Source organism: Crassostrea angulata, chromosome 2 (genome assembly GCF_025612915.1).
Source record: "Crassostrea angulata isolate pt1a10 chromosome 2, ASM2561291v2, whole genome shotgun sequence".
Lineage (NCBI taxonomy): Eukaryota > Metazoa > Mollusca > Bivalvia > Ostreida > Ostreidae > Magallana > Magallana angulata.
The window spans coordinates 42,799,972-42,824,206 of record NC_069112.1 but is presented as its reverse complement, the minus strand read 5'-3'; the positions used below and the strand labels follow the sequence as shown (position 1 = coordinate 42,824,206).

The following is a 24,235-nucleotide window of genomic DNA, read 5'->3' as shown; positions in this document are numbered from 1 at the left end:
TGATTTGGTTTATGGAAAACTTATAAATGGTTGAAAAAAATAACTAAAAATTTAGGTTTTCGTTTGTTTTGTTTGGCTAATATATGTAGATAAAACATTCAACACACTGCTTACCAAACATTTTTTTTGGTAATTATGAATATGAGACACAGCACTGTGATGGACATGTGTAAATTATATTAAAGAATGTGACAGAGGATCGTATGGTATTAGATGTAATGAAACATGTGGACACTGTCGTGATGTAAGCCAATGTTCCCATAACAATGGGGCATGCTTGACTGGATGTGAAACTGGTTTTAAAGGGGACGTATGTAAAACATGTAAGAAAAAAAACCAGGTACAAGCAAAGGCAATTTTGAGGCATATAATTCAATTAACAGAGATGTTCTTTTGTTGCAACAGTTTCAGATCTTATTATCAGTATAAAACAATTGCAATATTAAAGCCAAAATACTATATTTATCTGTGTCTGTCGACATATATTCCATGTATGGAAATGCATATTTTAATTTTAATTACGGTTTGAAACAAAGGTGCATACTGGACACAAGTGAGTAGAATAAAAAGTGATTACATCATAATGAATTCTTTTATTATAAAAAAAATAGTGCATGCATTATATGTCTTTCTTTAGTTTGGAAGTACAACATTTGATATCAGGCAAATTTAAAAAGAAAGCAAAGTTATAAGTTTAATTTAATATTGTTTTCTATATCTGTATATTTAGGCGTGATTTACTATAGCAGTATTTTTTTTTTTTATTATTGCGTCAAAGTATTCATGACTTATCTTTTGATCGAAGTTCCAAATTATAAGGTTTGCGTGTATATTAGACTTATTGGATGTTTTTGAAATCATGTTTTCCACCGCTAGTTTGAATGTATCAAACATAAAAATAGGTTAATATTATATACTCCTAAAAATTGTTATGCGCCATAAAAGTATTTCAAACGACACATCTAATAAAATGACAGCGAATTTCTACGCGCGTTAATCAAGAAACCTAGCGAAAAATTTGAAAACGAAGGTTTGAGAAAAACTGAAATAACCAGGCAAGGTAAGTTTTTATTAAAATATTGCAATTTGTAGTGTTGCTTTTGGTAAACTGAAGAACAATTAATCAGTGAAAAAATGTTATGCAAATTTGTTACTGTCACAATCAATAGATTTATTCATTCTTACTATTTTCCTATAGGGTACCTCTGATTTTTATTATTTGTTCATATCCTTTTTGGTGCCTCAATTTTATCAATTCAGGTATTGGTCAATATTGGACTATACTCGGACTGTTCTATTTGTTTACTATGATGCTATAAATACCCATGTTTTGGTCAGTGAGCCGGGGTCCATTAGCACGCACTGCAGTAGTAACACGATGTATAGCTAAGCGTATTTTTTTACGGTAACCATCTCCATTAGGGGTAAGGTAGTTTTTCCTTATACTTTAGTCTTGTTTGTAATATTTAAGACTTTAGGTAACTATTCTTATACGTGTTCGATAGTTTTTTCTTGTTAACGTTTTACATACTTGTTTATTTACCGTAGAGTTATGGTGCGTTTGTGTGACAAGCGTGGTTTGCTAGTTTATTTGTGAGTTTATATTTCGTAGTCTTATTCGGCGTTTTTGGTCATACATTGACTGTTTTGTAATGTTAAGGGGTCTTATACACTTAACTATATTGCATGTTAAGAGGTCTTATACGCTTAACTGTGACTGTGTTTGATACGTTAAGGGGTCTAATACACTTAACGGTTTTTCACAGCGAGTATTGTTCGGTGTGATTGTATGGCGTGCAGTTGCGGTAATTAGGTAAATAAGTATATTGTGAAAGTGAAACGTTTAATTGAAAATATTGTTATTGATATATTAATTAAAAGGTTCCAGCAAGGCTCCAGCAATGTCCTAGTGATGATTCGGCCATAGTCACCAGTGTTCCGGTGTTGAACATCTTACCACCCGTGTAACCTCCTTCGAGTATTCACTTACTACGCTGGAAGCCGGTGGATGGAAGCCGTCATCTTAGGACGTGGTACCGAAGGAGGACACATTGGAGGAACACTGGAGGGACACTGCTGTCCAATATACCACCATAGGACATTGACGAATCAGATATTAGAAACATTTTTTTTGTGTTAATATGTTGTGTGTGTGAATGTGTATATTTGTAAATTTATTGGTTTTATATATATAGATAAAGATTGTAAATACTTATTGTTGTTCTCATTGCTTGACTGGTTAGACACACGACGGCTGTCGTGACAGTTACAGCAGTCTATCCTGTCGTTGACAGTCTAGCAAAAAAGTAAAAGGTGTATACTACCAACATCTAACAAAGTTTTACAACTACATACATTCTTAGATTAATTGTAAACTTTTAATCAAATATGTTTATGTTTCAGGATTTCAGTAATTACAGAATTTTACTGATACATTAAATTAACTTTCCCTTGGAACTTCCCCTTGTTTATTCAAAATCTCCTTTCATTTGAATGTTTAATTCAGATTTTCTTTTATTTAAATGTTGGTATCTTTTTTAAAAATTATTTAAATGTATAATAAAAACATTTTAATAGTTTAAACATGAAAGTTAATTGATTTACAGCCACATTGGGACTTTAGGAGAAATACAATGAGTAAAATGCACCATATGTTATAAAAGTCATTGCGTCGTCGGCGCTTATGTTATTTAAGCAAGTCAATGCAAGCTTTCAATATTTTATTTTTTTATCTATTTTTGTCAAGTTATCAGAGCATGGTGCCGGGTTTGTTTTCCAGCACACTGTGTCTATGTTGGAAATTCTGAAAACGTAAGTCACATCTTAAATAGTTTAAAGTATTAACTTAAAATGTATTTTGAAATAAACAGATGCTTCTTGCATTATAATTCACCTCTTCCCCAGTGTATTAAAGGAGAGATTGTATAATTGTTCAATGTGGTTTTTTTTATTTGCAGATAAAACATTCTTTTCTTGACGGTGGGCGATAAACAACGTACAGTTCTACATGAAGTATATTTTAACTTAATTTGCAGAGGAGGTTGTCAAACATGATGGGATTAATATCTCTAAATTTTATTCTACCACTTTAGAATTAATCAGCATATCTTGATGTTAAGTGCATAATACATAAATGAGCGATCCTGTTTTACTACAAATAATTATCATTTACTTATCATAAATCAAATAATATCTATAAAATTATCAATGGATTTCATGATCAAAATTTGAGATAACGGATAATTATGTAGTTCATATTTCCGGAATACCATTGGAAACGTTTTGCCTCGGACAATTATAGCGAGCGCAGCTCGCCGGCGCGCGAAGCGAACTCTAAGAACCAGTGTGCACGGGAAAAAGAACGAGCTATACATACAGTTCATCAAACAAATTGTTTTGTGTCTACGTCCCATAATGCTCTCTAATGTTTTCACCCGTGGTACTATGCCAAAAATGGCTTACTTTCAACTCGTAATTTACGGTGACTTAAAGTTTGAAGACACGTTTTGAGCATATGCTTTGGTGAAACTCAAAAGATTTGTTACATGCTTCCATACCTTCGTATTGAGTCGAGAAACGTAAACAAAGACGAACAAAGTCATGGATGACGTCACAGTGCACTCGCGCTATATTTCCCGCGATAAATTTAGAGGTGGATCAAACATCTGTAATGAGTGTACTTGCTATTGCAGTATAAACATATGATATTTTATATATATACTAGCAAGATCCATACTTTTAAGCTAGTTGTGCATGCATGTACAGTAGGCAGGTAAGTATATGAGTAGGGAGGAAATAAAAAATAGAACATTTTGAACTAAATAAAAAGGAATAATCTCTCTCTCTCTCTCTCTCTCTCTCTCTCTCTCTCTCTCTCTCTCTCTCTCTCTCTTGGTAGGGGGTTGCGCTGTATGTATCATAACCATTAAAATTAGTGCCTTTGGTATACTTATTGTAGAGCAATACTCTCTCAAAAATTCTTTAACGTTCGTTGATACCTAAATGAAACTATAAGTTGACAATGATGCAAGGTATGTGTAATTCTTGCTGCGCTCGCCAGAAAGGTAGCACCGTAAAACATACTAATCTTGGAATAAAAGGTCAATAGATTACATAACTAAGCCGGTTGGGCACATTTACCCTATTGAGCAATGGTTACGCTTAATGGAAACTATTCCCGGTTTCAGTAATAAAAACATTCCCGCAAATGCGGGATTTTGAGATTTTTTTTTCCATTCACGTCTTGGTTTCAGTGAAATCCAGTATTAACAAACAAAATCTTTTCAGCAATTTCTTACGATGGCCTCTACGGATAATAATGTGGTTATTCTGTACACATATTTAGTCGTACATAGAATTATAACGTTCAATATATTGATCATTTGTTTTATTAAAATATGGAAGAGTAATTTCTTTTAATCATTGTTTGGTTTTGGATTGAAGTTTCGTCTACAAAAACATAGTTTAATTTTAATATCATTTTCTCTTAAATTTTAGTTTACGATATGTGTTAAAAGCATTGCTTGTACAAGATTCCGTAGTTGTCATGGTCTCCCGAAATCAAAATATTTAATCCAAAAAAAACATCAATTTCTGCATTTATTTTTATTTTTTTCTTGAATGGTCAAGTTGTGTCAACTCATTGAGCACAAAACTCTAAAATATTGGGGGTTTTAGGCAGTAAAAGCAAACTATCAATGGAAAATCTACGGCCAATGCAAGAATGCTCACGATTTCCACGAGTTCAAAATTGTTTAATATTCGTTTGCATCTGTGGAGCACTAAAGTTTTAGGCCAGGAAGGTCAGTTGTTTATTGTACTTTTGCACCACCTTGCATTTCTCATGCGCTTAATTTTACTTAAGTGGGATTTTTGATTTATATGGCATACATCGAGAAAATCCCGCATTTGCAGGAGTTTTTTTATCACTGAAACGGGGAATAGTTCCCGTTTAGCGTAATCATCCCTCAATGCGGTAATTGTGCCCAACCTGTTAAGCTATACATGATCACAATAGGATTTGATAAATAACTTCCTCATATTTGATTCGCTTTAAGAGAGAAGGCACTTAATATTTAAACATGAAGTTCATCCAAAACGACAAAGGTAAATAACTTCAAAAAAAAATTGAAAACATACATATATTTTTGGACTTCCTTAACTAAGAACAGTTGATCTACAGCCTCTAAAATAATGCCAACGGAACACAAATTATTTTGTTTCATCTCAAATTTGCCATAAAAGTTATTTCGTCATTATTCTACAACAACATTTATCCTTTTGTTTAATAATATTGATTCTATTTGTTTCAGCTCAGAATGTGGTTTTTTTTTACGCTTTGATTTTTTTTTTCGTTAAAAATCTTATACTTTTTTTACTGTTGCTCTAAAATTGGCGATACTTGATTTCAATGTTCATTATTTCAAACAAATTTAGGTAATCCACATACTTAACACTGGTTACCCATCCTTAATTAATTGTTTACTGTGTGTTAGCTATTTATATATTTGTGTAACATATCAATTATAAAAGGTATAAGAACTCGATTTCTGTTTGGATTGCTGAAAAAGATTAACGCACGCATGCTGTTAACATTTAACGACGAACACGCTGATTGTGTTATTGTTTTATGTGTTTCATTGCTGTTATTTATTGGCGCTGCCTTTTTAACTTTTAAACTAGGCTATTAGTCCACATTTGGTATTTATATACTTTAATGTTAAATACTGAAATCTGATCGGTTTAGACGCAGTTGATAATCCGTTTTATTACCTAATCAAAGGGATTTTGTTGTTTTATTACAAATGAAATATTTGCGTCTATTTTGAACTATCGGTCAATAGACTGCGATCTATTAGACCGCCGGTCAATAGACTGCGATCTATCGGACCGCCGGTCAATAGACTGCGATCTATTAGACCAGCAACGTATTTCAGAACGCGGGTATGTTAATGTTACATCCTTTCGATAGTTCTCAGGGAATGTATATTCCTTTACATAGACTGTTTATAGTATATGTATTTGGTGAAGCAAATTCAAAGTTATCAAAATGGAGTATCAAATAATCAACAGTTTTAAAGCCTCATATAAGGTAAACAATTACATGTATTTAAAATCGAATGGGTTGAAGACTCCCCCTTCTTTGTGTAAGCTAATATTAAATTGAGATGTTGTAATGCATGCAACAGGTTTTTTGCATGTAAAAGATGGAAGAAAAAAAATCTTAGTATATTGCATAATGGCACGAAAACCATCTGCGAAATTGTAAACCCCGAAAACTAAAAAAGAAATAAGGTCATAAAACAATTATTTAATGCTTGAACAGTCAATAGACCAGAATTTTTTCCCTTGGTGCAGGGAACAGCTCAGTATGGCCTCGGGCAATAGATCATACTGAGCTGTTCCCTGCACCTCGGGAAAAATATTCTGGACTATTGACTGCTCAAGCATTAAATAATTGTATACTATTACCCTCAGCGTTATCAACACACTTAGCAATGGGTAACATAACGAATTGTTACATGCGCGTTAATTATGCGCGTACGGTTCGCCGTGGAATTCAAGCCATTTCTATATAAAAGCAGAAAAAAAATATCTAAAATTAAGACATTCAGTATAATAAAATAAATAGTGCCTGTTTGGGAGGATAACAGTTGAAATTGTCACACCTCGAAAAGCATTGTCAACCACCGCTTCGCGTCGGTTGACAATGGTTTCCTCGGGGTGTCAATTTCAACTATTCCCCTCCCAAACATGCACTATTTATATGAACGGATATACAGTTCAGTAAAAAATATGTTATATGGAAATTGCCTTGTTCAAGTTTTTTTATACTTCCTTTCTCTTACTCAACAACGTTTGTGATTTCTATGACCGTGTACAGTTAATGTTAAAGGTTAGCCTTTTTTAAAGCAACAGTAAGAAATTTTGAATGTCTACATGTAACTATGTTAAACGTTCTAAATGAATACACTTATACTTTTCCTTTCTTGTCGCTTAAGTTATATCCTATGAGTTCGAATGTATACAATGCAGGAAGTTCAAATTTCTATCGACCAGTTTGTCTGCTTCATGTTAACGGAAAATTACACTCAAAGACACTTGTGCACACTCTAATCACAAGTTCTTTCTTCTGTCGTGACTTCCCTGACATGCTGTGATACGTTCATTCCACGTTACTGTTTTCATTTAGTGCTGTTCCTAAAATGAAAGTTTGTAACTACAAATATAGATTTTAGGAAAACCAAATTAAGTACATTGTAAAGTATACCGTAATCAAGCTGTAAGCTTGTAATACAGAGCGTAAATATTACTATTTGTTTTCTTATTGTTTTCCCTTATGTGTGCCTTTATCAAACCGCTGGTGCTTGTTCAGATACTTCTGATCAGCATTATTTAAGACACATACTCTCGCTTCAATGCTTAAGTGACCTTGTTTTTGAAGATTTTCCTGTAAAATCCACATCACTATTTCTATTACCCTAAAATTTTATATTTGTTTCATCTAACACGTTGAAATGATTATATTTGCTCGGCAATCCAAGAGAATGTATAAACTATTTCAACTCATTGGATAAAGCAAAAATAAAATTACACAATATAGATATTCCCTATATCTCGCTATGTTTTATTCACCCATCAAACCACGCATACCCCCATTCATCCCTCAATCTAACCCTCAATCAATTCATTTATCCATTCATTCATTAATCAGTTTATCTTTTATGTAGCGGATTGAAAGAGAATCATATATTTTGAAGATATGTTGCTATTAAGTATTTATCATTCTTGCTCAGAATTTATTTTTAATAAATAATAATCAAATATAAATGCTAATTATTACAATTGTGTGTGCCACCAGTGCATACAAATTGAAAACCTTATTTGTTTCATGTGCACGGGAATCAAAAGTTGCGCCTGTCGTTATACAAGTACTCTCGATATAGTTTCTTTGCCAACAATAGCAGCCCATATAATCGGGGAAGTATATTATAGTAGTTTTGTAATGATACTTTCAATAGCCTTTGCATATTGTAGTAAGATGACACGTCTTGCAAAGTTGATAGTGTTTCTTGGTTGTTTAAGATACATACAAGGATCAGCATCGTGCAAGTCTTCGGATGGAAAAGAAGTTGACTGGTAAGATTGATATCCTATTAATTTTCCTTTCATTTATATAATTACGCTGCACTAGAAAAAAGTAAAAAAAACAAAAAAAAACAAAAACAAAACAGCAACAATTACAAATAGTAAATCGGTCAAACTTCAATTGCATTTGAATTTTTTTTAAGTAATGGAGAGACGCATTGCAATCTCTTTTTTATGATTGTAATTTCATTTACTAATATTAGTCGTTGTTTGAGATTGTGAAACAGATGCCCATTAACCTTAAAAGCAATACATATATATTTAATAACTTCTGCTAGAAAATAAATATGCGTGAACATATACAGTTCCGATCAGAAAATAAACCCCTACTACACCCTGTGTTTACTTTATTTGCTTACTGTGGGTTATTAGAGTGGACCCAGAGTAAACCCGAAGTAAACTTAGAGTGGGCACGGAGAGTAAAGCCCCATCAGAAGTATACCCTTGAAAAATACGCTGCGTGTGTATTCGAAATACAAAAAGGGGCAGAAAAAACAAGCTGCAACATGGTTAGATAAAAGATAGGGTCTGCTTCACTATGCAGTGCATACAGTTGACCCCAAAAGCAATTCCCAAGAAAACACAAAGTAAACTCCGATTAAACCCAAGTAAAACCCGACGGGCAAAACTTTTCAAAAAGCAGACCCCAAGTAAAAAATAAACCCGTAGTTTAGTTAGGGTTTACTCTGCTTATAAGTTGGCTCTGATCGGTACTGTATTTTCACTTACAAAAAAAATAAAAATAAAAATACTTCATATATCCACTATGTACATGTAAGTAATTTATTTTGTGTTTTCTATAAAGGACAGTTTTCCTTTTGCGCTTATGTTTATCGTGCATCAAGTAAGTGATTGCGGAAGTCACTTAATGATGCAATAGTTACAAAATAAAAAAAAAAATGCATGGACAAACTGTAAAAAAGGCGTCAGTTGTTAAGAGTACAGAGTGAAGTGTCTTGCATTATCTATTTTTCATCTTTGAGCATAACAGCATGTATTAACCGTCAGAAAAGAATGAGGTAGAATAAGAAAGGAATCTTCCTCTTTTTGCAGTCAGAAAATTTTAAGAAATTACAATGAAAATGAAAAGTAAATAAATGAAATTGTCTTTACATTGCAAACCTTTTGATTGATACCTTCCTTAACAATAAGAAGTGTTCCTGATATGTTATGGGCTTAGCTGTCTTGTTTTTTTTTTCAACATTAACAGGGATATTTACCTTTTTATGAATTAATGCAAATAAATTTTGAACATCAATTGAAGTATATAGATGAATTTAGGTACAGTCCTGCTATCGTGAAAGTTGACAAAACAATCATATCATTTCCTATACCATGTATCCTGCATCCTATCCTGCCAAAAAAAAAAAAAACAAAAACAAAAACAAAAAAAACAACAACACTCTATCCTATCTTATCCTATCCTATCCCACACCATCCATATTTAGGAATAAGAAATAACTAAAACGAAGTTTAAGGAAATGAATATTTTATTTATAAATCTATCGACTAATGTAAAAGTCATACGTCTAATTCTTACAAAACACCGGAAATCTTTAAAACGAGGGAACTTATTTACCTCTGCATATGTGATATTCAACTGTACGCGAAGTGTTGTCAATTACAAAAAAAACACCAAAAAACAGGTAAGCGATTGAGTTGTTAAATAAGATACTATGTATAATACTATCTAAAAAAGGAGATTAAGGAATTAAAGCTATTGCTTAAACAAACATTTAAAGAAATTCGTTTCCTTATAATATTATATTAAAGGAGATAATCAGAAATCGCTTGATTTGGTCGCTGATAATTGTAAACACGATTCGGGAAGGCATTACTTGATGAATGAATTAAAATTAAGCATTTGCTGCGATATTATTTGAATGCATTGAAAAAATATAAATGTTTACACATTTGTACTTAACCTAATCCGATCTGTTCAGTTTATTATCTGGTCTTGTGATCGGACATCGAAGAAATGATATGAAACGTGATATGTATACAAAACAACGCTCGTTCCTTGTTGAGATAGATATCTACTTATATGTCAGTTGCTCATAGACTGAATATGTTTGTGTTTTGTTTAACTATTGAAGTTTTTAAATAATGCAATAAAACTTTATTTACGCTGCATTGTGCATTTAAAATTTTACATTAACTCTATACTTGCGCTGTTTCCGAATTGAAAAAAAAATTGTATAGCGCCAATCAAATTTCTTTACAGCATTGTAAACATAAAACATATTTATTGTTTTTTATAGTTTTACATTGTTTTAAAAATAGAATTGATGTTTCAAATGTATATTTTAATTCATTTTTGTTTCGCGAAACTACTACTCTGAAATTAATACTCGAATCTGATTGGCTACAGGTTGCAATATAGTATAGGATAGAGTTTGGCTTTATATTTCTATCCTGCATCCTGTCTCCTATCCTATCAACTATATTTAACTGTTATATGTACTTTAACATGATAATGGTTTTTTTTATTTGCAGGTTCATCATCTACAAAGTACCAAAGTTAACAAGTCCTAATAAAACAAGCGGAACCGAGTTTTTCTACATGGATACTGCTTCGCCATCGTTTTCCTTCTCACAAAAAGATATCACAAAAAGTATCGAAAACCCTTTATATGAGACGCTGAAGGCACTATACGATCAGGTTATTTAAACAATTAAACAAGCCCCTTTTTTGGTGAATATTGCTACCTTTATAACCTGCATGGATCATCATTGAAAAAGATTTTTAATTGTTTATATTTACATTTTTTATTTAACAAAGTGTTAAATTGTTGTAAAAAAGTAAGTACAATTTATAAAATAATTGCTAATATAGATCAGTGGATTAGTTAAAAGAAACAGGCTAATCGTTCCCCATGGAAATTTGAGTCTCACATCATTATTATTGTTTCGTGCAGTCTGTGATTTTCCTTAGTTCGCTAAAAGATTCGACCAATTGATGAACGGTGCCTTTAGATTTAGTCCTCTTAGTAACTGTTTACCTAATTAAGACAGCAAAGGCATGTACACATTTAACACGGAAAGTATCTTAATATGTGTATCTTAATTATTTTATTCTAGATTGCCTTTTTGCAGGATAGTCTTTCAGAGTTATCCCACATGGATCCTATTTAATCGCTTTTTTGAATTGCATTTTTTTTAATTGAAAAATACACTTCGATTAAAAATAATATTTAAACTAACAATTAAATATAGATCACTTGTATCGCTCACTTGCATTTCTTCAATGCATGAGTAGGAAATTTTACTTTGACTTTTTGACTGTGACCAATATATCATGAAATATTGATGATAAGTACCTGACGTGTATTTGTGTTATATTCAGTCTCCAGATATCGTAACTTATGCAATGTATAATGACCAACCACCACCCACAGTTAAAGCTGCAGATGGTAGACACGCCCACTCTAAAGGTTCGGAATTTAAATCATTTATGTTAATTTTCCTTTTAATATACTACATGTAGACTTTGACCCGTGCGTACACGGGTGGACACTGCATGTGTTTTTGAAATTTATTAAATTTTTCATCGACACACCGTATTGTTGACATTTACAGAACCAAACTTTAAACCTACAGCAATTTTATTATTTTCACTACCCTGTGCTTAGTTAGAATAATCTTACTGTGTCTCGGAACACGCCTTCACCACATTTCAAGTGCCTACCATATACCCGTAATGTTGCAAAAATTGCAGAACAGCTCCGAAACGATTTTGGAGAAAATTATGAAGCTGCAATGCAAATTACTGTCAAATTATTTATAACAAACCATTTTGAGGCTGTAAATACCTTTCATCTAAAAAGAAAATTCCGGACGGACGCAGAGGAAAGTTATAGTTCCATCCGGTGAAAACCGGTAGGGGACTAATAACAATTTAAAAGTATTTGTATTATCGTTTCTGAGTTTATCTATGCAAATGGGATTTTGTGGAAACATAAACTAAAAAGCCTCACTTGATTTAGTGTAAATGTAATGCGCATGCGCAGGATTGTAAAATTTTAAAAAAATTCAGATGATTTCCGGAATTTTTGGAGCAATTTTTGTTGATTATTTATAAGCAAAGCTTGATTGAACCAAACATGAAACAAATTGGTAATCTTCATGTACCAATGATGCTAAAAATATATAAAACAAAATATAGTACTCCTCCGATTTATCGATATAAAAGGTCAAAAAAAAAAAAAGTATATTGTTTTAATATAGTAGTATAGATATAATTACTTCAGTAACTGGATTGTTATACTTTATTATCTTTTGCAAACTGATGGGTTATCAAAGTATAATGTATCAAATGTGAAAAAAAAACAGTGATAAACGTTATTCATTTAATAACTTGATGGTAATGCTCAAAAATACATGTATACATCTAGTTTCGGATGTGTAGTGGATACTTTGAAGATTTTAAATAAAGCACACGATCAGAAAAATCGTTTTTGAAAATAGATCAATTCCAATACAATTAGGACAAAATATATTTCTGGAAAACATCTACTAGTTTAATATGACATATTATTCTTCTGATCCTACCTTTATTTTTTAGAGCTCCGCGTTCGCTCTGCCACTGTTTTGTATTTTTCTTTCGGACTTTCGTTTTGAACACTGTTCGTTATCACCACCTGCCACTGCTAAAAGAATTTAAAAAATTGGAAATAAATCGATATTGTTTCCGTAATTGTGTTAACAGTCTACAAGTTTTATGATTTTTCAGGTGTTTTGGCGTTTGACAATACTAAGGGATTTTGGATTGTCTCAAGTGTACCGAAGTTTCCATCTCCCGTTGCGAAAGGTTTCATGTTTTCGGATTCGCAAACAAAATTTGGACAAAGTATACTCTGTGTCACTGTTGCAAAAACAGTTGAGAATATTTTGAGTACGTTGACAAAATTTAAAATAACTTTTATTTGATGGTGGTTTTTTAATTAAGTTTACTTAAATACTTACATGTATTTGTATTATATTTTTTTTTGCAGAAACCGTATTCGGAACGACAAATCCTTATATTTATGACAAGAAAAACTTTGATATAAAAATCAGTAACCCAATGAATTCCGTACACATTCCAATCAAAACTTTTGGAAATGTTCAATTGGAAATACTTGCTAAGTCAGCTTCGTTTGGACAAGGTAACATCCTACATATAAACACACAGTATTTAATCCAATATTGATTCACATCACATGTATTTTATTTAGTCATGTACTTTATTCCTTGCAGATATTTATGACAAATTGATTTCTCCGAAGTTGGCAGACCATTTATTGGTTCGAACATGGAGACCTAAGCTTTTAGACACTGCTATGGTAATATTTTATACGTATACATATATTACTTTCATATACATATATAACTTTAGGAGAGTTTAAATGTTTTGGCCATTCATATAATTTCTTCATCTCCTTGAAAAGTATCTATCAAACTAACTTAACACCAGAGTAAACCCAAACGCAACCCTAGGTTTACTTTCTGAGTTTACTACGGGTTGACGTTTTTAAAATTTGGGTCCACTTGGCGTTTTATTTCAAATTGGATTTATTCGGGGTTTACTTTGGGTTTACTCGAGAATTGCTTTTGGGGTCAACTGTACGCACTGATGTGTGAAGCAGGCCAGTGTTTTATCTAACCATCTTACTGTTATTCCTGTCCCTTGTATATTCCGAATACACATGATACGTCTGCTTTCGGGGGTATACTTCTGATCGGGCTTTACTTTCTGTGTCCACTCTGAGTTTACTTTGGGTTTACTCTGGGTCCACTCTAGTAAACCGGAGTTAACCTAAAGTAGACCCAGAAAGTATACCCATGGTTTAGTTGTTGGTCACTTTCTGTTGATTTTTTAATGGAATACATTGTTGTAACATCACATAGATTATTACGCTTAAAAAATACCTTAATCTACTTTAATGGAAAACTCAACTTTATGTCAAAAGAACGAACTTTATTATTATCATCTGCCTTTGTTTCTTTTTATTTATAGGTATCAAACGTCATCAATGCTTGTTTTCCCAATAAAATTGCGTTCAACCATGGGATAGATCACTCTAAGTGGGCGGTAACTGAAAACAAACATTTGATTTGTATCGGTGATATAAATAGACAGGTACGTTCATAAACTGTTCAAGAACTATGTATCATATGTAAATTATCATTGAATAAAACAAATATTATGGTTTGGGAACATTCCCCACATCAACAGAGTCTAATGATCTTAAGTTTATGAACATTTGGGTTTTATGTTGATTGATGGTTTATTTGTCATTTATGAATTTATGTTGTGGGTAGAACCATAAAGTAAATGTATATTGTTCTGCAGTGTGTGTAATAACTTATTTACTTTGAATCCATCGTGTTTATCATAATTATACCCGCACTTTCTAAAGAAAGTTCGGGTATATTGTTGTTACTCTGTTCCGTCCGTCCGTCCGTCCGTCCTGTCACGTTTTACTTTCTCAAACTGCTCTTACATCTTATAAACCAGCAATCTGAACTCTTAGAGTTTGATTTGGGGTGTCATGTTGTATTGTAAAAAGGTTTCAAAAATTATCTGGTAGTCCTGGGGGTCAAATAATTGGTAAAAAATGACGTTTTTCACAAAAAACCTTCTTCCTCGAACTCCTCCTACATTTTCAACAGTAGACAAATCATCTCTTGGAATATGTTTTAGGGTATCCTATAGATGCGCAATAAGGTTTCGGTATTTTCAATTTTGTCCTGGGGGTCAATTAACTGCTAAAAAATGACATTTTTTAAACAAAAAAAAACCTGGTTTCAAAAACGTCATTTTCTTTTTGCAGTAGCCAAATGATCTTCTAGAATATGATTGGGGGTGTCATTTTGAAGTGTAATCATGTTCAGGAATTTATTTGTATTAAGGGGATCAGTGGGCAACAAAAATGACGTTTTTTTGCAAAAATAGTATGGTTCCCAGAACTCCTCTTACAACTTTTGGGGTAGCTACGTCATCTCTTGGGATATAATTGGGGCTGTCCTATAGATTAAAAATCTAAATTTCATCCAGGGAGTCAAATAGTAAAAATTGACGTTTATCACTAATAAAAACCCATAGATCCCAGAACTCCTCTTATGATTTAATGGATAGACACATCATATCTTGGGATATGATAAGGACTGTTCTATAGATGTGCAGTAAGGTTGTTAAAATTTAAATTTCATCCAAGGAGTCAAAAAGTAGCAGAAAATTGACGTTTATCACTTCAAAAAAACATAGATCCTAGAACTCCTTTTATGATTTAATGGATAGACACATCATATCTTGGGATATGATAGGAAGTCTGTTCCATAGATCAATGTAGATGTGCATTGCGGTTTTGAAAAATTAAATTTAACTCTAAGGCCCATTACCTACATATCTGTTGTTGCCCTATAAGGATCAAGAATATATATGGTTAAGGGGTGGGGATCTCAACCGTTTTCGAGATATTCGTGTACTTCCTGTTCGAGGGGGGTCATGACCACCCCCGGGGCCAATGACCAACATACCGTTTGATGCCCTTGACACAAGGAACAAGAATATATATGGTTTAAGGGTGGGGATCTCAACTGTTTTGAAGATATTAAGGAACTTGCTGTTTGAGGGGGTCAGGACCACCCACAGGGCCCATAACCTACATACCATGTGATGCCCCTTGACATCAGAAACATGAATATATATGGTTTAAGGGGTCATGATTATAACAGTTTCTGAGATGTATGGTAATTTCAAATTCCTGGGGGATGGGGATGACCCCATGGGTCAGATATAATAAACCCCATATATTGCCAGTAACAGTCAATATATGATTGTGAAAACCCTATATTATTATCTTTTGTCCGTTTTCAAGGTTCAATGTTAGACCCCACACCTTTTTGACACCCGTTAGGGTCATGACTTACATGCCATAATGATCTGATGCGCCATGACATAAGGAGGAATCATATCTTTAGATAAAGGTGGGGAGCTCAATGGTTTTTATGATATTTGATAATTCCAGGAAGAGCACTTGGGATCATGACGTACATACCATCTGAAATGCCTTGAACAAAGAAACAATAATATAATATGTACATGATATATGATTCAATTTAAGAACCAAGATATAGATCAATCATCTATGTTTTGTAATACCTCCTATGTATATATACATGTATTAGTTTGTGTTTTGTTCTATATTATTCATGTCCATGACTGTAGTATGGCTTAGTCTTTTTTTAAATTACATTAAAAAATATTCAAATATATGACTTGGAACCCCCACCCCCAAACAAACTCAAATATAACCCCCCCCCCCCCCTTTAATTGTCGAATGATCTATTAAATCAAAATATAATTTGGGTGTATTAAAACTTTTTTAAACTGGTAAAAAATGTTCTTCTTCAAAAAAAAATTACATTACACGTTGCATAATTAACAAATGATCTATTGAGCTATATGATCAGAGGTCATATTTCTACCTTGGGATCAATATTAACTAGTTTTCATTGACAAGTTAAAATTAATAACAATAAATGATTCAAATTTAAAATGTTTATACTCCACATTCACCCCTCCTCCCCAATCTAACCTGGTTCTTAAGATTCAGTCTTCTTGATACATTCTTACATGTGTGCAGTAGCAAATTTTAAAACATTCTTGATTGCTTTTTCTCTCCTGATGCACATTAACATTTTGAAATTGCTGAATTCATTTTTTTAAGATTTATAAACAAAATGTTATACGCATGTGTATTCGACTATTTGGGGCAATTGTAAAGTCTCCTTAACAAAGCAGTGACATCATTAGGTTAAGATTTACTTACATGGCACACTACTGTAACATATGAATAAGATAAAATACCTTTTTGGGAGTTGATTTTAATCAACTCTGCTATGCACTTACACGGGCAAAGAAAACACCTAGGGGTCATTAATGTACTTTACACCATTTGATGCATCATAATGACATTATAAGATATTTTGTATTTTCCTGTTTCGTGGGGTCAGAACAGCTAGTCCCATAAGGTCATGACCTACATTGTATTTGATGCATTATAATACATTAAGAAAGAAATACTCCTTCCTTCCTATTATAACTCATATAAAAATGATAAATAAGTGTCTAGTACACTAACTTACATGTAATACACAAATTTAATAAGAAATTGTTTATACAGGGTCAAGATAGGTTCAACTCAAAAGTGCAAGTCTGACAAATGAAAAAAAAAACTTTTGCAACTAAAATGACAGAAACTTTACAAATGTGATAGGATAGGTAACGATGATAAGCTTATTTAAATATTAAAAGATGATGATACAGTATGCTGTCAAAGGGAGATCACATTTAGAAAGTGAAAGTAGAACTTATGCATGCTGGCATCTCAATATATTGTGCTACTGCTACTACATGTATTATGCTTACCTATATTGGTCAGCATCATAATGATAATCCAATTAAAACACAATAATGGATTCCTTTAGATGATCTTAACTAATCCTTTTTATGCCCTTTAAGGATCAATAATATATATGGTTAAGGGGTGGGAATCTCAACCGTTTTTGAGATATTCGTGCACTTTCTGTTCAAGGGGGGACTGTCATCATTAGGCTAGGAATTACCCACATGGATCAAACACTACATATGAATAAGATAAAATAGTTTATTATTTCTAGTTCTAGAATGTCAGAGTGTCTCCAAGGGGCCATAACCTATATACAATTTAACGCGCAATGACACAAAGAGCAAGAATAAATTATATGGTTTAGGGATGAGGATCTCAGAAATTAACAAAATATACAGTGTATCATCATTTCCTTTTTGTTAAAGGGAGGTGGTTAAAGACAACACCTGGGGGTCATTAATGTACTTTACATCATTTGATGCATCATAATGACATCAGAATATATTTTGTATTTTCCTGTTTCGTTGGGTCAGAATAGTCCCATAAGGTCATGACCTACATTGTATTTAATGCATTATAATACATTAAGAAAGAAATACTCCTTCCGTCCTATTATAACTCATATAGAAATGATAGAGTGTCTACTCTTACTTATATGGTAATACACAAATTATGGCCTATTCTTCAAAACCCCTTGCACTATTTTATAAGGTAAACTAGAGCAGAGCTCGTGGCAAAGCCCCGAGTAGGTCTTCCGTTGTTGCTGCGAGTTGAAAATATATGTTATATGGTGTCAAACGATTATAATGACTATACTTTCAGTTCTGCTTTTGTTATAAAAACGTGTTGTGATTGAAAGCCTGTATATAAAACGTGTTTTGAAAAAAGAAAGGAAGAAAATATTTTAGGAAAACTATTTGTCGAGCAGAGTTTATGTAATCGTTTCAAACATTCTTTAAAAAATTAGATGTTTAATGGCGAGTTAAATTTTCAAAGGGTAGCAAGCATTGTTATAAACAGTATGTACTCGTGATTCATGTCAGGAAGTGTATTTCTTTTTTAAACTAAACCCGCCTACAAAACACGTAAACTTTTCTCAAAGATAACTTCTATATTAAAATATTTCGAAATTTTTTGAAGACTATGTGCAAGTTTCGAATTGCATGCTGACAAAATTTACAGACCCTAAAACGTACTACTACACCAAAAAAGCGTGCGGCCTACGTGCGAGAAACGTTTCGTGTAAACCTTTTAGAGTTTCATGTAAACCGTTTAGCGTTTCGGGCAAAGCGTGCGAGAACCGTGTGAAATGTTCATCAGATTTCATTCGGAACTCTCTGACAAGTTAATTGTTTCAAACTGGCGCCCGTGTTTCACATTACTTTAACAAAATTGAACGAATTTTTAACAAACAAAAGAAAGGTATATGTATTAAAAGACGACTAGTTACAGAGTACATGTATATTTAACGTTTTCATGCGATGTTTCAGTACTGAAACAATTTTAAAATTCGCTATACATAAAAAATATTAAATACAGTAAGTGAAACATGATTTCTATTGGAACAAACCTAAATCAACTTTAACTTGCACGATCATGTTTTGATAGGCATGTATTTTCATTATTTATTTACATCGATAACTCCTACTGATAACTCTTACTGAGACCATTCGGCTGTGTACAAACAGCACACATAACCTCGGACATCGGGTGAGACCTGCACCTGGCTGAACCTGTCAATCAAACTCTGTGTATTTGTTTTCATTGGATGGTCAGGCGTCTCTCTTTTGTCAAAAGCCAATGGAAAATTAATGACTTCAAGGTAATCGGAATCAGTATTTGATGAAGCACACAATTTAAATGATAGAAAATTTATTAATTATTTGAACAAAATTAAATGTAAACATAGAGAGGAAATAAAAAAAAAATATTATTATGGGAATCTATACGCATGGTACTCAATTCAAATAGATTATATTATGATTTTATGTAGTAAAATCACCCTTCCAACTGTTACTCAATTACATAACAATTGATGACCTGGGGCTATAAATGTTCTGAGCTGTGTGCGCTGAAGTGACACAAGATTCTCGGTCGCATGCGGCAATTGAATTAACACAGACTGGCCGAATAAACAAAGGGGTGGGAAAGTGAAACAAAATGTTACACATAAGAAGAATCCACCAAAAATGATTTTCGACAGATCTTGTTATCTTTTCTCCAATTAAAAAAAAATCCAGCGCGAGCACCTGTCAGCGGGGCGGGAGGAAAGGGGGGGGGGGGGGGCAGCAATGAGTTCGCTTCCACAATGAAACTACAGAAGTGATTAATATGTGACCGATAGAATATAATCTAAAGTTGTTTAAACTCATGTGAATATTTTTTGAAATAATAATCGAATGCCTCAATTCAGGGCATTCCTTTATCATGCTAGCCCCTACCGCAAACATGGAACTGTACAAGTAAAATCAATTTATATTTTCGTCTTAAACCAATATAATAGTTGAAAACATAATAAAATATAGTTGTGTCCATGCAAAATATGAAACATAAACGCGTCATAAGGTACATGTAGAAGAATACGAACCGATGGCGGATCACTTATCCACTCGCGCCGGATCTCCTCAGCCATGTGCGAGGGATGATCATCATTTAAAGGTTTAATATTTGAAGGGGGGTGTTGATTTAAAACATTAATTGTACAGTTTTTAAAGTACTTTAATTACCTGAACAAACGAATCATTAGTTTATGTCTAACGATTTTTCCGATTTGGAGTAATATCATTTATTAATATTCATTTACACTCAAATATTTAATTAAATATATATACAAGTAGGACAACTTTTATAACATAAAATTAAAACAGTTCTTGTATATACGGCTATATTAACTCAAACACGTTCATATGCATGTAAGTGTAAGTCGCGGTGTGCGAATCTTGTGTATTAAATAACCGCTTACCGCTAGGTAATGCAGCCGTGGCTGATCTCCTCGGCCGTGGACGAAGAATATATTACGTAAAGGTACAACGCACAGAAACGCACAGCTCAGAACCAAGGAATATTTGAAAAGTTTGCAGTATAATGACCTTACTCTATCAAATAGAAGTTATATATTTTAAACTTAAACCCCACAATTGATCTATGTCTATTATTGCTTTAGAGAATGACATTGCTTTTATTAATTAGATGAACTATTTCTTACTTGACATCCACTCGTTTAATCCACAAAAGATTTTGTGTAATCAAAACTAAAACAATTCTTGAGTTCGCGGCTAAATAAACTCATATATGAGAGACGCAACTCTCGTGTATTAGATAACCGCTGACCGCTAGGTAGTCCAGCCGCGAGCATGGTAACCGATTTTCTTGGCCGCAGGCAAGGGAGAGCTTACGTAATGGTACACACACACATGCAGCTCTAATTCAAGGTAGATTTTAAATGCATGGAGTTAATAACTAAAATGTAATGCACAGAGTTTTTTAATTCCAAATTTTGTGGTTTACTAGAAAAAAAAAAGAATGTTTTGTTTTCCAATTGCCGTTTTTAATGATTGTGCACTATAAAAACTTAACAACAATGACTTTAACTCCTAAAGGAAAAGCTTATTCTCCAACAACAACAAAAATTCTTATGAATTAATGCCTCCTGTATAAACCAGCATACTTTCTGCGGCAACTTTATGCCAGTTGTACGCACAAAGACTTTCGTTAACTTGTCAAATGAAAACAGGTACATGTCAACATGTAAAGCTTTTTACACTCATACTACACAAATCACTTACAAAATAACATTGTTACGACCTTTATGAGATCCCAACAAGCAACTTTTCCAGCGACAGCCATATCAAAATCCTAACCGTTTTTGAGTTATTTAGGAAACACTTTTAGAGGCTATTGGCCCTTAATTTAAGGGGCCAGCCCTTATTGGTGTTAAATGAAAGCCCTTGATATTCTGCACAACTTTTATTCTACATGTCTTTACAAAATATTTTTTGTTAAAAAGATATAAAGGAAAATATGTCTAAATTTTTGCACTTTATGGAATCCTGTTTTTTGACCCCTACCTTTTCCTAAATAAAAATCGTAATCTAAAAACAAAAACTAATGTGCACCACTACAATGTCTCTGCTATTCAAATTCGTTGGATTCCCATTCCCTGCTATCATAGTCTCGGAGCCTTTGTCTGGAAACCAAAGGCCCTAAAAAAAATTAAAAGGGGAATAACTCGTTACCGGAAAGGGAATTCTAACTTTTACGAATTGATGAAGATAGTGTTTTGTAAAGTCCATTAGCCCTGAAAATTTGAGCAAAAACCGTTCAGAAATGAGCACGATATGAAGCCTCAAAGTTCGCGTCTAGGAAGAAAAAAAAAAAGAAAAATAAGAATAATCTTAACCAGCACAATAATAGAAAGGTCTTCCGTTGGAAACGGAATACCTTAATAACAGCTTTAAGTTGGTGCAGGACACCTGCGTATTGTGATGTATGCTATTGAGATAAACAATAAAGTATAAATATTTACCCCAAATAATGTCACCTAACATTGAAGCGCAGTGTTTTAGAGCGTTTACTTGTCTGTAAGAGCATTGGGGTCCAATGTGCTTTTTTTTGGTAATTGTACTATTGATATAAATGAATTTTTATGTGGGGGGGGGGGGGGGGTGGGGGGTCTGGACCCCTTACTCACACCCCTTCTCTAAATCTGCGCACACGATGATGTACATCTAGGCACACAGAAGCAAATCTAAAACCGGCAACCGCCACGGGAGGGGGCATACTTTAATTTTCAATTTTGTTTGCAATAATTACATAGACCAATTATACTGTCTATGACATGAAATGATAAGATTATTGATTAACTGAAAATTCACTGCAAACAGTTCAACCCCAAATTCCACATAAAGTGCTGCTCATGTGTATTATCATATGGGAAGGATCTCATCCTTCAGTTATGAAAATTTAATTCTTAAATGTATTACCGGAGCTTGCATGTGGCCTTCATTTTTAATTAAACCGGTACAAAAAAGTTTTATTTAAGGGCAAACACTTGGTGCGGGTATTACTGTCTAATGACAGCCTCTAGTTAATTTTGCAACTATATTTTCTGATGTAATGCCAATTTGAATCAATCCCTATTTTATTGACAGGAAACTCAAGCAAAGAGAGGCGGATTGTCACTTTGTCTGACGAATGCAGGCGCGTCAAAAGAATTTTGAGAACTTTCCAATCGATGTGCAGCCAACAATAAAAATGCACCACCCAGGGGAATCTGTCCAAACCCAAAGAGGGCAAAAATTTCACCATAAAACGCTTTGACTTTTATTCATCCAACGGAATAATCAATTCTTGGTGTGAAAACTACATGTATTTTTAATTAGTTTCAATTAAACAAATGAATCTAACCACGTATTGACTTTTATAAAAATGTTGAACAGTTAACATGTCTGCTTAGTATAATGAATAATTTTTTCAGTTTATATTAAATCAACAGAAAATATACGAGGTAAATTTTCCAGAAATCTTTTACATAAAGAAATACAAGACAGATAATAAAAACAAATATTCCTTTTAAACTAACGATCGGAATGGAATATCATTGGTAAGCTCTGTTTATGTAATATAAAAGCATTACGCCACATTCAATAAACTATATATAACACTGTTTTGCTGATTTTAGAAATAGCAAGGCAAGAGGAAGAATTACTTTTAGTAGGCGAATGATACTTCTGATGAATATTCTTACTCCTATGTGAAGAAAACATTATATACTTAACTGTTTTTTAAATGTTTGTTTTTTTTGTTAAGGCTGACTGATAAAAGTAACGATTTAGGTAATCTACGTGTAATCAAAGATTCAAATGAGGTTTTCAGTGTAAATAAAGAAGTGCAAATCGAGGGCAGTGCGTGCGCAAATATTATAATTTGCCAATTGCCACATATGGACACATCTATGATCGGCAGACCGAGGCCGATCGGAAAAACAGATTCTAAATGCCGAAATTAACACGACATATTTCGAAATTTTAAAACTGTGTTTTAGAACAAAACCCTAACAAAATTTATTATAGGAGACAGGTAGTTTCTACCCACCGCGGCTGATGCCACCTTGCAATCACCTGCTGGATGCGCCGTGGAGTTTTGCACAAAGAATGTCTAATATTTATATGACTGACCAACAGACTAACCCGATCCAAATCTTTTATAGGATTTATATGCATTGAATAATTACAGAGTGCTGAGCTGAAATACATATCGTTACTAGAAGCTCAGCTTAACAAAACACAACATTTTTAAACCATAAAAACAAAAATGGTAGTAGATAGCCGCAATTTTTTTTTAATTTTTTTTTTTGGGGGGGGGGGACTTGGGATACCTACAAGAGTACCAATACAACTTTGGGCGCACAGGGGACGAGTGTATGCACAAGTGCCCGATCCGAACTGTCACCACGTTCTGGACTGATGGATGAGTGACTTCAGTGTTTCCCAAGCCACCTTACGTACTTACAGACTGTTCCCCCCCCCCCCCCCCACCCCGCTTGAGCGAAGTAACGATGGAGGTGGAACCTGCCATGGCAGGCTATGGACCACTAAATTAATCTATCAGGTTACTTGATCACAACATACACCAAAGTATCCCCCAGTCATCGCCACAGGACATAACCATCAAGCTACCCCCCCCCCCCCCCC

The 24,235-nt window shown here is 33.4% G+C and overlaps 1 protein-coding gene across 2 annotated transcripts; it reads left to right on the top strand.

Annotated features, from left to right (window-relative positions):
* Positions 1-7,372: 7,372 nt before the first annotated feature.
* Positions 7,373-23,221, top strand: LOC128172419 (plancitoxin-1-like). Of its 2 annotated transcripts, XM_052838219.1 has the most exons (8): positions 7,373-8,139; positions 10,645-10,810; positions 11,495-11,582; positions 12,881-13,042; positions 13,143-13,295; positions 13,387-13,472; positions 14,147-14,269; positions 22,694-23,221. In XM_052838219.1, the coding sequence occupies exons 1-8, from the start codon at positions 7,892-7,894 to the stop codon at positions 22,760-22,762; spliced, it is 1,095 nt and encodes a 364-aa protein (XP_052694179.1). In that variant the 5' UTR covers positions 7,373-7,891; the 3' UTR covers positions 22,763-23,221. The 2 variants fall into 2 exon arrangements, with proteins under 2 accessions (XP_052694179.1, XP_052694180.1); XM_052838220.1 differs by lacking the exons at positions 7,373-8,139; positions 10,645-10,810 and adding an exon at positions 10,814-10,843 and having other exon boundaries at positions 22,694-23,217.
* Positions 23,222-24,235: the final 1,014 nt, after the last annotated feature.